We start from the raw sequence: 14,685 nt of genomic DNA on the forward strand, positions 1-14,685 counted from the left end.
TGTACAATAATTCACCAATAATAGAAAGGTTTTTTTTTAACTTTGAGTAACAATAAAGCATCAACTTCCACCATAATGATAATCTTGTCGTTGAGTGATGTAACTTTGTGGTTATTAAATTGAAACTGAAACACAGGAACATCAGGCATACCTAGTAGTCAACGTACCATCATCATAACAAACTCGATGTAATGACTTGCCGTTACTCTTGTTTTGAGGCCAACAACGCAACTAATACACGTATACGTTGAGAGCCTGTTGCACTAAAACTCCATGGAACTTTTTTCGTGTACTAAATTGAGTGACTACTGCAAACTATTTCCGTATTGACGTGCACGTGACTCGTGAGAGTGCCATTTTTGGCTAATGTTTTGGGACATGTTGGCTATTATCTGTCTGTACATTGAATACATTACGTTTGTTGATTGTATCGTTGAAAAAGACAATTCATATATTTCTACTGTTTTACAACTGTGTCGTGCCAGAGATTACCTCGTTGGATTAGACTTTGGAACGATTCAAGGAACAGTATGACAAATCGAGCAAGGAAACACACCACCGTGGTAACCTTATCCTTGTGACTCTCAGATTTTACGTAACAGTTATTAGTTCTTTTTCTTAAGAACATTTGTATCGAGGTTTGTTGTAAACGTATGATGATGGTATGACTTAGATACGTCAGGGTTTGAGTATGGGAAATACATCCATGAATTGCTTTTTTGGAGTCAGATATCGATTGTCACTAAAATATGTTATCCATGGTACATTGTCTCGATTTTAAACGAAAAGAATAAATTGCCTAATGCATACGAACTAAACCACGATTCTGTAATCAAATGCTTTAGGCTATAATGAAATGAATGAGTTTATTATCGTGTCCGTCGTATGGATCAAATTTTTCCTTCATGACACTCGAATTTTTTATTTTTTATTTTTACTTGAAGTACATTATGTAAAGTTGGAACTTTAAGTAATGTAATACAAGTAAAGATTTTTTTTTTTTTGAGTGACATTTATGAAACAAAAAAAAAATTAATGATCATAAAATGACAGTAATCCTTGGCCTTTATATTCTAAGATGCCATTTTTTTTTACATGATGGACATAAAACTGTGTTCGTGTACAAGCTGTTACATAAAACATTTCATTTTAACAATACGATTATCCAATTTATTTTTTTTTGGCACGAAAATTTCTTCATATTTAAATTTTTCTTTAAAGTCATCACTTCATTGTTATAACTATCAAGTACAATGTAGATCCATAGTAGGCCGATTAAGAAGTTGTGAAAAAAAAATCTAAAGCTATGTGTATGAGTGACGTAAAATTGTGCTTTTATGATACTACTTCAGCGTTCATAACATTTTGTTTGGTATTAGTTTTAAATTAACAATGCAGTATAATTGGATTTAGAAAATCTTAATGAAAATCAATGTTTGTTACTCAAAATAACTTAGGTGTGAAAGGGAATGACATAGGACGAGGGAAACAGACCCTTTCTGGAGCCGATTAACCCACGCCACCAGGCATCATTCGCGCGTTCGATGACGGTGATGATTTCTCCTCGCTTGAATTCGAGCTCTCCGAGCTCTTGAGGCGTGAAGTCATACTTAGCCTGGACGAAGCACTACGTAGATAAACAAAAAATATTTTCTCAATTATCCTGTTATTAAAAATTATGTATGTGCTTTCGAATGTTTATATTAATGTGGCTGTGAACACGATAGCTAAGGACGTGGTTCTTTGGGTCGGTGTGTGTTTTTGAACTGCTAGTTAATAATCTGCTTCAATAAAATTTTTTTGCCAAAATATTTAACAACTAATGATGTTTACAATAAACTACATATGAGAGAAACTAATAACTTGGATTTTTTTGATACTTTAGTTATTGAGTGGTATTTGATCTGGGAGGAATTTTTTGTTTTGGGTGATTATCCTGATTCTCAATGTCACGATTGCTCTTAGATAAATAAGTTAGTTGAATCTTGCAAAGCCACGAATCCATATTTTTGGCTGTTTATTAAACTAGAGTAATACAAAGGAAATCAATGTTGAATGGAAGGACAATGATATTCAAAAATTTTTTTAATTTTGTTGTGGACGTTTTTACTGTTTATAGACAGTCCTTTTCAAGTTACTAAATTTAACGAAAATAAATAAAATTATAATCACAACACCCTTAATAGATTATTTTTTCTAAGACAATAAAATAACGTAAAACTTACAAAACAGAAAAATAAAATATTATCGCTGATCATTTGTATAATACCGTGTTTGCGTGTTATCCATGTAATTATACCCTAGCACTACCTGTATAGCTTCAATATGAATTCGTTAGTACAAGTAAGATTTATTAATTAATAAATAAAAAAATTTGTAACTCATATTTATCATTATTGACTTTGCTCAGTGATAACATTTTTCCATCTTGTAAGTTTTACGACATTTTATTGTCTAAAAAAAAATTAACAATTAAGGATGTTAGATTGCAATATTATTGGTTTTTGTCAAAGCTAGTGTCATCAACACTAAAGTAAAAAAAAATTTTGATCAGCATTGCCCTGCAATTCAATATTGTTTTCCTCTACATTTTATCGCTGTTCTTGGAATCTTTTCAATCTATCTAGAGTAACGCATTTTATAAAAAAAAAAAAAAAAAAAAAAATAGCGATTAACTGTAACTACGCTTACATTATCCTGCTATTGCTGATTTGGTAATCTGTAAAGTAGGTGTAGGTGCAAGTGAGTGCTTATGTTGTGTGGTTTTGAGTGAAGTTCGTGATAAACAACTTTAGTCCATTTTCTAAAATAATGAAAAACTATTACCTTGTTGTTCGTACGGGGATGGTCATAGTAGATAACAGAATAAAAAAAAAGACAATCACCTCTTTCCATACTATGTCGCGCAATTTGAGGTCACACTTCAGCGAAACAGAGGTCCTTCTATGGTAGTCGATGAGATCGATGATGCTGCTAAACTTTTTGTCCCACAGGAAAAACTTTCCTTGCGCGTCACGCAGGACTCTGAAGTGTTGCACTGTGTCCAAATGCCTAAAAACGTTGACGAATTACAAACGAAAAGGAAAAAGCCACGATTTATTTCCACACATTTTACTATGTTCAAATAATAAAACTCTCGTCGTGATGGTTGTTTAATTCGAGATCAAAGTTAATGCCTGATAAGTTTTGACGTTTAATGTATCGTAACTCACTTGACGGACAAGGCAAACTCGCTGGGATAACTTTCGCTGATCCTGACGAGGAAAGCGCCCTCAGTTTTGTTGGATAGTACCTTCTCGGCGTTTACTCTGGTCATTTCTCCGTAGTACCAACTGCAAAAGATAGGAAAAAAAAAATTTACGTGAATCCCGCAGAGTTAGGTATGTGTGTTTGCCAACCATTGTTCCCTTTTTCAGCTAATTTGCGAAGTTATGATGATAATCTTGACTTATGTGATAAAGACTTATTGAAAGTTAAATAACTATAGTACAGTTGTTACTTTTGTGTTAATAGAGATAATGGAATAAAGTCAAAGTTGTTGTAATCGCAATTTTGAGCCCATTTTTATTCTTACTCCAAAAATTTAATGTACCATTTATCTATCAATTTCGTATCATAGAAGAAAAAAAAAAATTCTATGGATCATTTTTCCGTAGATGCAATTTTAAGCGATTCTTCCACGAGGTCATTTTAACTCTGAGAAATTAAAACAAGCTTTTTTGATATAACCTTTTAAGGTGGTATTTTTGGTCCATACACAGTAGAGAAGTATGTAGATCTCAAGAAAAACTAAACTTTTGACTGTTTTTTAGCTACATCTTCAAAAATCAAAAACTTATACATTCGGATCGAACAGAAAGCTGTGAATCTTAAAAGACGTTAATCTTTTAAATATTTTTATTCAATTTGTCAGAGAAATACTGATACTTAAAAAATTGAACAAAACATTGGAAAACATTGAAACAATTAATTCTTTTGCTATACTTTTTATAGTTTTTATGGTGATCTTTCACATAGTTTCAAGAGATTCGTTCACAAGACATACTAATTTTTACAGTGACTGTTTAATGATTGGGTGTGATTTGATTTTAAATATTTTAACCAATGGATACTGACTAATTTATTTTGAAAAAGTTGATTAACATTTGTGATTGGCAATATAATTATTACCTTATAAGTAAGTCAATATATAGTGATTCTTATAATTTTTGTGATTACAACAATCTCTGTACTTGATTTTATGTACTTTATTGTAGTAAATTAGAAAAAGTTGCCAATTTTTGTGCCATTATTTTCATTTAACTGACATCCCTTTTTTAAACAAAATTATAACACTCACTCATAGGGCTTCAACTCAGTGCGGGTTCTGGAATTGAGTTCCTCTTGATAATTAACCTCCGAGTGGTAGCTCATGTCGTATTCTATCAGAAGAGTCTGTAACAAAAATTCAACATGTTTTTACTTATTATTATTATTCAAAGCTCATTGGAGTTGAAAAAGCAGCCAATTAAGATTTACGAGAAAATAGCTAGTTCAGATATGGCTGAAGAAGCAGCCACTTAATTCTAATGCGTATTAAAAAAACAGCCCGTTTACGTTCGTTAGAAAGTAATGGCTGATTAAAGCATGGACTGGAAACGCCATTTGATTCAGATTTATGTTAAAGAACAAGTTCTGATGTACCTGACCAAAGTAGGTAGCAGAGGTTTAGGTTAAAAAATCAGATTTTTCCCTCCATTAAATTTTGTTGTGCTAGGTTATTTGTGAGCATAATGTGGATTTAATGTTTTTGCTTATAGGCTAACACTTACTGTTACTAAATTAGAGAAAAAATTTACTCATCAGTCGATGTTTCTTTAACCAAAATCATAATTGGGTGTTTTTTACCAGCCACGCTGAGCTTTATAAAGTTTTTTCAACTGCTTTACGTACTAAAAAATACAAAATATAAATTCAATTCTAAAAATAATTTTTGTACTTAAGCCTCACTAGTTGTACAGTACTCTGCTCGTATTCTCGTTCGCTTAACGCGCCAATACGGGTGCTCGTAATAATTAAATCTCAATTTTCTCGACTCGGTGCAAAAACTGGTATAGGTGTTTATAAAAAACAAAAAAAAACAACCTGTAGCTTTATATGTTATTCGACCAAAAGTGTGAATATGCTTAAAAATGACTGCACAGTAGCTCTCTCATTTACAACTATATGCGTGAGCATACGTTCACATACACCAGAGTCACGTTAATGTTGAAGATGATGGAATGATGGAATACTGAACTGACTGATTCTATGTAAGTGCCATTACGATGTATTGGGTGGATGATTGACGTGACATATACCTAACCTGTTTACATATGATTCTAATAAATATTTTCTGAGCAAAATATACCTATCACTTTCAAACACCAAATGAAATGAGTTTAAAAAGAATACATACAAAAGCACTATATTTAAACCTATTTAATCAGTGGTAAGAAACAGAAAAAAAAGATTAGTGAAGCCAGTCAAATAGTTCATTAAAAATTGATTTGGTTATTTCTCAAAAGCCTCTTAGCACTAATGTAACAATTTTCTGAAAAACGGGTTTCAACTGCAATTGCACGTTTTAAATACTTTTTCATGCTATCTCTAATTACCAATGGTCATCTATTAGATGTGTAGGTGCGAGATGGTGAGGGTTTTCGTTGTCGATAAAGAAAACTGTTAAAAAATTTTTTATGCTACATACTTGTCGTGGTAACGAATAATAGCGTAGAAAATTATATTTGGACGTGTTATTTACTACAGTTTTAGACCCGTAGATCGTGACAAAAAAACTGGACTAATTTTTTACAGTATACTATTTTGAGTGCTCCATAGCTTGGTCACCAAAAGAAGGACGGGTATATCAATTAAGTATAAGCCTATAGAAGTATCACGTTGATTCACTTTATTTTGGTTATAAATAATTCTCAAAATAAAACATACTAAAAACAAAACAATCAAATCTGTCCCTTCGATTTCTTGGTCTTTGGCTTTTTTCAAAAAGGTTTTTTCTTGTTTAATACTATTCGGTTCATGATATTAATTGCAGATACTTTGTGAAAAATAGGAAGACAAAAAATCACCTCTTGGGACATTATGCTTTGAAATTTAACGCCACGTGAGCACATCAAAGATCTATGGTACTTGGCAAACTTGACGGACCACAGAAATAACTTTCCCTGGTCATTCTGCATAGCCTTAAAGTGCTGAACTCTGCCAAAACACCTGCAAAAAAAACAAGCATTAATAATAAAATGAGATTTTTTCTAGATTTTTGTTTGATAATTTATGTAAGGATATTATATGTGTAGATGTATTAAGACTAACACTTTTTCTGGATGACTTTTTTAAATTTTTTTATCCCATAAAAGTGATATGTTACCGATTTGTTTTATACAAATAATTTTATTTTTATCCACACAAGCTTGAAAAAAAAAAAAAAGAACCTAAAAACCAAAAAACCCGGTAACGAGATGTATTTCTAGTATTTGCCTTGTATTTTTAATGTGATGCAAGAAATCAAGTTCTTGTTATGGAATATTTAGAGTATTGAAGGAATGACTCACCTTACTGTATCAATATGCTTAATTATCCAAACAAAAATATTGTTTGTGTTCTTAAGACACTCCCTTTATGAAATTTCTTCGCTGAATTTAGTATGATCTTAATTACTTGTTGAAAAGAAATGTCACTAATCAATATTAAAAGCTCTGTTAAAAAATGTACTTTTTGTGTCAGTGGAGTTGGGTATTAAAGCCACTTTGTTGAAATAACTAAAGACAGGTACGAATTTTTAGTCGAATAACACTTTACGAATCTCAAGAGGAGACATTTATGTTATACTCTCCGTTTATAACTACTGAATGCTAAAAAAGCTGATACATTGAAAATTGATGAAATGATTTACGTATATTCGTCGTTTACGGTATAATTGAGCTATTTTAATAGTATAATAATAGGTATTGGCCGGACGTGTGGCTACGTATCTTTTATACAGCTTTTCTGTGTAATATCGGCCTATGACACATTTAACATTATAAAGTTTTGCACGACAAAAGAAAAGCTTATTGAAATGAACAACAGACACTCAAATTTGCTCATAGCATTTGGGACGTACCGAGTACAGTAAAAGACTAATTTTGGCTTGAAGGCTTGCGGAGCGATTTTAGTACATTATTCTAACACCGCGTATGAACAACTACTGTTTATTATATCGATTTAACTTCCGGTTGATTATTAGCTGCTAACGATACTGGAGGTAGAGATAACAAATTACTTTTTTCACAATCTCGTAGCTACCAACTGTGTTATGACACAAAGTTTTGTATGGGCTGATTTTGCTTTCTGATATAATAATCCATCGTTATCTGTTTTTCCATTCATAGCCATTAGTGATTCCCATTCATGATCTCAATTTCACTTCCGGTTTATCCTTAGCTGCTGACGATACCGGAAGTAAAGAGAACAAATTACTTTTTCCAAAACTTTTTAGCTTTGTCAACTGTATAGTGACAAAATTTTTTGTGTAGACGAATTTAGATTCCTAACAAAATTATATCGTCATGTGTTTTTCCATTCATAGTCATGCTTTTCATATGTAACATCATTAACAGATAAAAACAATAAAACAATAAGTACATTACAAATATATCTTAAATAATGATAATGTTGATGAAATTTTATTTAAAATCACAAGGTTATATATTTTGTACACTCTTTTCTATTTCGCTCTTCGACGTTGTTACGTATACACGAGAAAAAGATCTTAATAACCCTTTTCATAACGTCTTTTGCTGCTTTGCAAGATTTAGTTCAGTTTGCATGAAAAAAAAATCGGTCAAAAAAATACTTTTATCGTTCCTAACTATATCGTAAAACTAACAACCGGAAATTGTGAAAGATGAAATCACTAAACCCGAAATAAAAGCTGTTAATTTCTAAAAGGGTAGAAGGCACATCAGCACTGGCAACATCAACAAAATCAGCTTGTGAGGTCACAAGTGTTCCACTGATTAGTTTGAATATCGTTGCCATGAGGTGTCTCTAGATTAATCGTGGATATAATTAATCCACGTCAGGTGGTCCCCGCTATTGTTATTGTCAGTGTCATCATTGTGATTAATGGCCTCATCGTGATTTTTATGAGTCTTAAAGCTTCAGCAGATCTGTCTGATGAGCATTGTTTGATTGGCACGGCTGTTACCTCCAAAAATCGATAAAGTGGAGAGTAGGATTTAGTAAAATAGGGGTTTTCAATGAGGAGTTTTAGTATTTGATACTCTGTGAATTTAATTTAGTAAGAAGCACTATTTCATAGTCTACGATCGATAATTTTCTAGAGCACAGAGTACTTTTATAAGGAAATTACTGCTGGTTATTAAACTGCTGATTACTCCTTTTACCATCAACATCCAATCCCGATGTGTATTTACCTGCTGCTTCGTGATTTTTTGACTAACTGATGCACACACCCCAAATTAGTGGATTATTCGAGTACTTTATAATCTCAGATATTAATACTAATTATATGTATTATAGGTCTCGAAAATTTTTTTAAACAAATGAGTTGATGTTTAAATTTTTGAAAAGTATTGAAAACTGCCATTTGCAAAATTTTTACTGCAGCTTACAAAAGCACCAAGCTAACGCCCCTCCTCCTTTTTTCTCGAGCATACGTAAACATGAGCATAGCCCAAGAAAAAGAAAGACACCCTCCCAACCCAGTAGCCATGAACATTATTATCATTTGCCCGAGATCTCTGTAGCACAGCGCACGATCGTGTGCAGTAGCAGAGCAGCTGCGAGGCTTCCGGCAATTAAGTCCCCTCCGGCTCCTCGTCCGAAATATAAATTCTCCAAGGAGATAGAAAAAGCCAGGGGAGGAATCGGCGCGTAGTTTTTCCGCGCCGTTTGTTCGCGGGAAAATTGCTGGCCCCCTGTACCGAGCCTCTTGCGTGGATTCATCAAGAAACGATGTGAGAAACGGAGGCGTTTAATGACCCTGCTCCCCTTCCGCAGCTGCAGCTTACTTGCATATTCATGCGTTTTGGCTCTCCTTTACCCCCACCGCGTTTTCCGCGTATCTCGATACGACATCGGGCTCTTTTTTTTCTCTCCACCCCTACGTTTTTCTACGAGGTCTCTTTTTCCGGAGTCTCTTTGATTTGGAAGTTGCAGGGAAAAGCGTTGCGGAAATTAAAGCGACACGTGAAATCAGCCCTGTAAGGGAGCTTGGCCTTTTTTTTTGCTCCTTGGGCACTTCCGTAATTGGCGTTTGTGTTTTTTTATTGGGGATTTGAGAAAATAAATGCTCGACTATTAATAGACAAAAACGTATAAACTTTTTCACAGTTTTTGATTTTTCTTGACACTGATTCTTTTTTGTTTTTTTTTTAATTGTGTGATACATGAATTTTTTTTTAGTTTCAACGTGCATGAACTATTGTTTTTTTTTTTTTTTTTTTTTTTTTTTTTAATGAATAGACACAAAAATATGTTTTTATTTGAGATCCAAACTTTTCTCGAGTAAACTTGAAGTGTCAACTGCAAAGGTTGTTCGCAAAAGAATGAGTCTTTTTCCATTTTAAAGCACCAGTGTTCTAGAGCTAATTAATTGTTTCTTCCTTTGTAAAAGTGTTTAAACGTGCCCAATTTAATGTAAATATTACCAGATAAATGAGATACGTCTGTATACATACAATAAAGTTAACAGCATTAGCTTATTCAGATTTAGTTTGTACTAGATTTAAAATGGGTTTCATACCAAAAACAAGACGATTTATAAAAAAACGTGTTTTTTTTCTGCCATGAGTATGAATCATTTTGTAAAGTTGTTACGCCTAATAATCACAGATAAATTTTTTTTCAACGAATAATCAAAACTACATTGTTGAAAGTTACCAAACAACTGTCTCCCTATCGCTGCAAACTTTCCGGCTGCGAGGCAAACGTAAGATTAATCACAAAAAGGGGGAATCCCCGTGAAGCGTCTGTAATCCATACCTCCGGCTTCAATTCCCCGACGATGCAAAAAGCCTTCATTAGCTTTTTGCGGATGAACGAGGAATGAAACTCAACGTTTTGCAAGAGGAGGGTACATAAGTCCACGACTTGCAAGCCTAAAGCTCATTAATCTTCTGTTTGTTTCGTGATACTGGGTAAAAGGAAGGAAGGAACGCGGAACCAGATGGAACGGACTTTAATGTTATTTTTTGCTCGTGTCGAGTCTTTCATATTTGGAATAGAAGATTGGAATCCTCGGATGAAACGGAAAATGACAATTATCTTCTCTTCGCTTGCATTATACATGTTGAAGTGATAGAATTTGATAACGTTTTCCATCACAGGACCTTAAATTCACTAGCATCGATAAAAGTATTGATGGATTATACTTTTGCATCAATAGAATCACGATTAGAAGCAATTCGACAAAGTACAATCACAACTACAAACGGCGATTGACTCACTCCCCGTATGGCCCCAGTGGATAAATCACAACACGTGTACACTCATGAAAATTCAATGCAAAGTCCACGCACTCGCGCTTAGATAATTAATGCCCTATTTGTATCTTGAATTAGCGGGCGAAGAGTCTATATCTCGTTAATCAGTGGAAGGTGGGCTAGGAGCCGTGTCTCTCGTTAAATTCAATTTACATATAAATTCCGGCAAACTGTCCTCCAGCCGGTAATTGCTCGACATTACTGCTCGGGCCTTTCCATTCGTCGATAGCCCGACTCCTGGTTGGCTTCATCCCCCCTGTTTCTCGTTGGTACGTTCTGTTCGCGTAAATTGGGCGAACTGGCAAACGGCGCGACTAGTCATTTGCTCGTCGCTCGTGTGGCCCCGTGGTTTTCCTAAGCTTTGGATTTACCTTTGATTATAGTTACGTTCCAGCAGCACACGTTTGTGGTGCACATGTTGCACGAAAAAACAATTTTCCAAAAAAAAGCAGAATCTGATTCTCAAAAGCTCCTAAAAAAAAGAAGGCTCCAAATAAAATGTTCCCGAAAAAATGTGAGGACCGGGTCCTTTCTACTTTCGGCCGAAGTGATGGACGACCGGCCAGTAAATATTTCATACCACACTCGTCGCGGCACCCCACCCGCCGTACATTGCGAAAATGTTTTTATGACGTCGTAACTCATCTCCTCCCTTTTTTTTTTTTTTTTTTTTTTTACTTTTGCATACACTGCCATTCTCACCACCTGAAATTGCTCGCGACAGTGTAAAAGTGTATTGAAACACTAGATCCGTCGACCGATGCGGGGCTTTTCGGTTTTTACCACTGATAAATACCATCCGTGCAGTATTAGCGAGGACCAGCGAGCCAATTCTCATAGAAAAATAAGAAGCCTTTGTGCGAGTATCGCTTGAAAAAGATAGATGAAAATCGGGCCAGGTCACCCAAGATAGCACTGTCACAGCTTGGGCTAAAACGTCGAGGGAATTGTCCAAACTCGGAGAGAAAGATACATAGAGACACGAGGGCTGTAGGCTGAGTCGGAAGAGGGAGAGATAGCCGTGGGGTGATTAATCTTGAATACGAAATGGAAGGAACTAGGAAGGAGAGCCTCGAGGTCGTGGTCACCTCGGCAATTCAGCCTGACGTAGTCCCTCGGCTCCTGTGTACGGGCTTCGCCAGGCGTACATACACCTTGACGGCAGAGCCCTGGAATATCGACCACTTACACTCTGATACTCTGGCCACAGCTGCTGGGCTGTAGCATCTTCTCCTTCGATCGTGTTCTCGATAATGTAGCCGTGGATGTTGGTGGTTGAGCTTGTCAAAACTTTGCTTGTATTTGGTCGCTTATCGTGGCTTGACTTTGCAGGGGCAGGAAGTATGTATTGCACTCAAAATTAATCGAAAGTCTTTCGAAATTGACCATTAAATTTGAGGTTGTTCTATGGATACCTTGAAAGTATTAAGAAGTTAATAAAACTTTTTTTGTCGAAATTAAAACACGTAACGCGTGATTCTGTCAAAAATTCTATCCCTAGAAATCAAGTGATCAATTCTGAAAATTGACCGAAAACTGCTAGGCTCCCATAAGAGTCCATGTATTTTGAAACTAACTTTAAAGGTTAATAACTTAATTTCTAGTGACAGAATCTTTCCCCAGCATGACGTAATTACTCATAATATGTTTAAGTTTTAACAAATTAATGTTCATCAAAATCCTAATTTTTTTTAATGGCCATAAGAATAACACTACGAATTTCATGTACATATATGTAGGTATCCACAAAGCAACCATAATGTCATTTGACGTTCAGAAATACTTTTGAAATCCGTTAAAGTCCGTGCAAGTATCCAAAGGACTTTGATTGCTATTGAAAGGACTTTGAAGGATCAATGACTTAGTTCAGTCCCTTGTAGTCTTTAAAAATCATAAACAGTAAAAGTGTGCAAGATCAGCAATGACCAAATGGTAGTTTCGTAACACGTTTCCAAAAAAATCTTCAACCAAAAACCTCGCGACAGCCCAAAAGCAGATAACCTCTAAATTATCCTTGCAACCGGGCTATCCTATTCCCATGCTAAATGAAATACACCGCACTTCGGCTAAACTGCCAATCACCCTAATGACGATTGGGTACCTGCATCCGCGTTCCGTTTAAATAGCGTCGACTAATCAAAACCGTTCAGTCTTATCGGAAGAATAACCCACTCGCAAATGACAAATGCCTCTCACTAGCGTACTTATCGTATTTAGGACTACCACCACCTCGTGCCCAGCAGCTGCAGGACTCGGAAGGCCATCCATCACGCGCAACGCCAAAACCATCCCTCCAGATTAATCTCCCCCACGCGCTCTGCTCTCGCGACGCGCGTAATGTACATTATGACCTCCCCGGCCGCGTCGTCGTCGTCGTCTCCTCCAATTCCCTCCCCCTCTTCCGATGCGTTGCACGCGCTGGATGATGGAACGCATGCATATCTGACTCGGATTAATCGTCCTGCTATTACCATCCGTACACACCTATCGTGTCCCATTGCCTCGTGCAAATGATCTTTTACTCATTTGAAGGTAACAATCCGTTCGCGGGCAGAGAGTGTGTTTACATGGGATCCACCGCAGGAGGCTCGAGTCCTTCCACCCCCTCCCCCCTGTGGCACCTTCTTGCGATAACGACGTTGTCCCACAGAATAGAGGTGCCTTGGCGGAGCACGACTCGCTCATTATTATACCAACACCACTGTATAGGTTATGAAATTTGCATCTCGCGGCGACGCACATGTGCGACGCCTCGAGTTCCATCTTAGTTGCTAGTTGTTGTTGTTGTTGTTGGTCGCAGGAGGACCTCAAAGTTATTCCTGGCAGCAGCATTGTTTCTCCCCTCCGTCCACCCTAACCTTAAAATATGTGTCTGTCGCGCTGCCGAGCAGCGACTTGCTTGGCGTTGTAACGAGCGCGGAGCGCTTTACCTCGATGGATCCTCAAGATGTAGCCAAGGGGCCGGAGATGGAGGCAAGTCCTTCGTCTCTCTCGCCGTGAGAGGGAATATCACTAGCGGTTCTGAGGAGGGAAACTTATGGGAGGGTGGGAGAAGACGATTCGTCATTGTCGAATTCCTCGGGCCGAGGTACTAGTGATGACGCGCACGGACGAGTTTTCCATAATTAAACTTGCCGTGGGTGGTTAGGGTGCGGAACTTTGGTGGCTCGGCGAATATTGACTCGTCGTGATGGCCTTTGCGATGTGTGTACCAAAGGAAAAGTGTACACTCTACCTGGGTTTGAAAAAGGAATCGAGTTAACCACTTTCGTGACAAGGAATATTTACTATTGATAGACTAGGGTTGAATTGAAAAAAAAAAATATTTACTGGAGTTACAACTACATTACAGATCCCCACGGCTATGCGTATGTATAGGAGGAATATTTGGAAAAAAACGGTGGAAAAAAGTCGATTGAGAGCGAGGCAGTGTAACGTGCCGACGTCGGGGCCATTGTGCCAAAGTTAGCGATAATGACAGGCTTGAGTTTCCTGTTTCTGCGCTACTTCACCGCACCACGACATTTTCGCGTGAAAGCGGCCTATGCACCCCCTGGCAGACTCTCCGTGCCTCCGGATGCGTGAACTGAATGGAACAGCGGCCACAGATACCGAGACTTGACTCTGCTTCCTCTCCACCCCTTACCCCCCCCCCGTTCCACTCTTATCTCCGTGCTTTGCCATATCGATCTCGGTGATGTACTCTGCGCAGAGGCTTTGAGAAATTTCTCTCTTTTTTTTTCCCACTTTTTTTGAAAAGTATGCTCTGGTGCCTCAAAATAATTTATATTCATTTTTTCGATGATCGCGTGCGTCGTTAGTTTTTTGTACCACTCAATCTGGGCTTGCTGACACTTGTTTGTTTATCTCGTCTTTGTGCGTTTGTTACTAGAAAACACATGATATTTTTACGCGTAAATAAACCAGGCGATGCTTATACTTTCTGTTTAGTAAGGGTTACCTACAAGTTATGAAAAATGTACGTATAACGTGTTATTTGAGGTGCAGATTATAAAATCAATTAATTTTAAACGCTACTCACTGTTCATTTAACTCACTTGGGGTAACAAATCACACCTTCATTGATTATTCTGAGAATTTTTTTGAAATGTCAGGGAGGCCATCAAAATATTTAAACGAACAAAAGAAGCAAATAAGA

General features: G+C 36.6%; 2 protein-coding genes across 4 annotated transcripts in view; one reads left to right on the top strand and one right to left on the bottom strand.

The window, feature by feature from the left end:
• The window catches only part of bru3 (CUGBP Elav-like family member bruno 3), an 825,259-nt gene that overhangs the window by 335,408 nt on the left and 475,166 nt on the right, over positions 1-14,685 (top strand). The window lies entirely within an intron of this gene.
• Positions 1,004-7,142, bottom strand: LOC106641478 (growth factor receptor-bound protein 2). 3 transcript variants are annotated; one of them, XM_089595413.1, is made up of 6 exons: positions 6,591-7,142; positions 6,108-6,249; positions 4,340-4,434; positions 3,213-3,332; positions 2,886-3,051; positions 1,004-1,627 (listed from the first exon to the last, which is right to left on the bottom strand). In XM_089595413.1, the coding sequence occupies exons 2-6, from the start codon at positions 6,216-6,218 to the stop codon at positions 1,454-1,456; spliced, it is 666 nt and encodes a 221-aa protein (XP_089451539.1). In that variant the 5' UTR covers positions 6,219-6,249; positions 6,591-7,142; the 3' UTR covers positions 1,004-1,453. The 3 variants fall into 3 exon arrangements, with proteins under 3 accessions (XP_089451539.1, XP_089451541.1, XP_089451540.1); XM_089595415.1 differs by lacking the exons at positions 6,108-6,249; positions 6,591-7,142 and adding an exon at positions 4,979-5,035; XM_089595414.1 differs by lacking the exons at positions 6,108-6,249; positions 6,591-7,142 and adding an exon at positions 4,812-4,868.

Source organism: Copidosoma floridanum, unplaced genomic scaffold, assembly GCF_036245765.1.
Source record: "Copidosoma floridanum isolate Cflo_tuat_1 unplaced genomic scaffold, Cflo_Japanese_pri ptg000025l, whole genome shotgun sequence".
NCBI lineage: Eukaryota > Metazoa > Arthropoda > Insecta > Hymenoptera > Encyrtidae > Copidosoma > Copidosoma floridanum.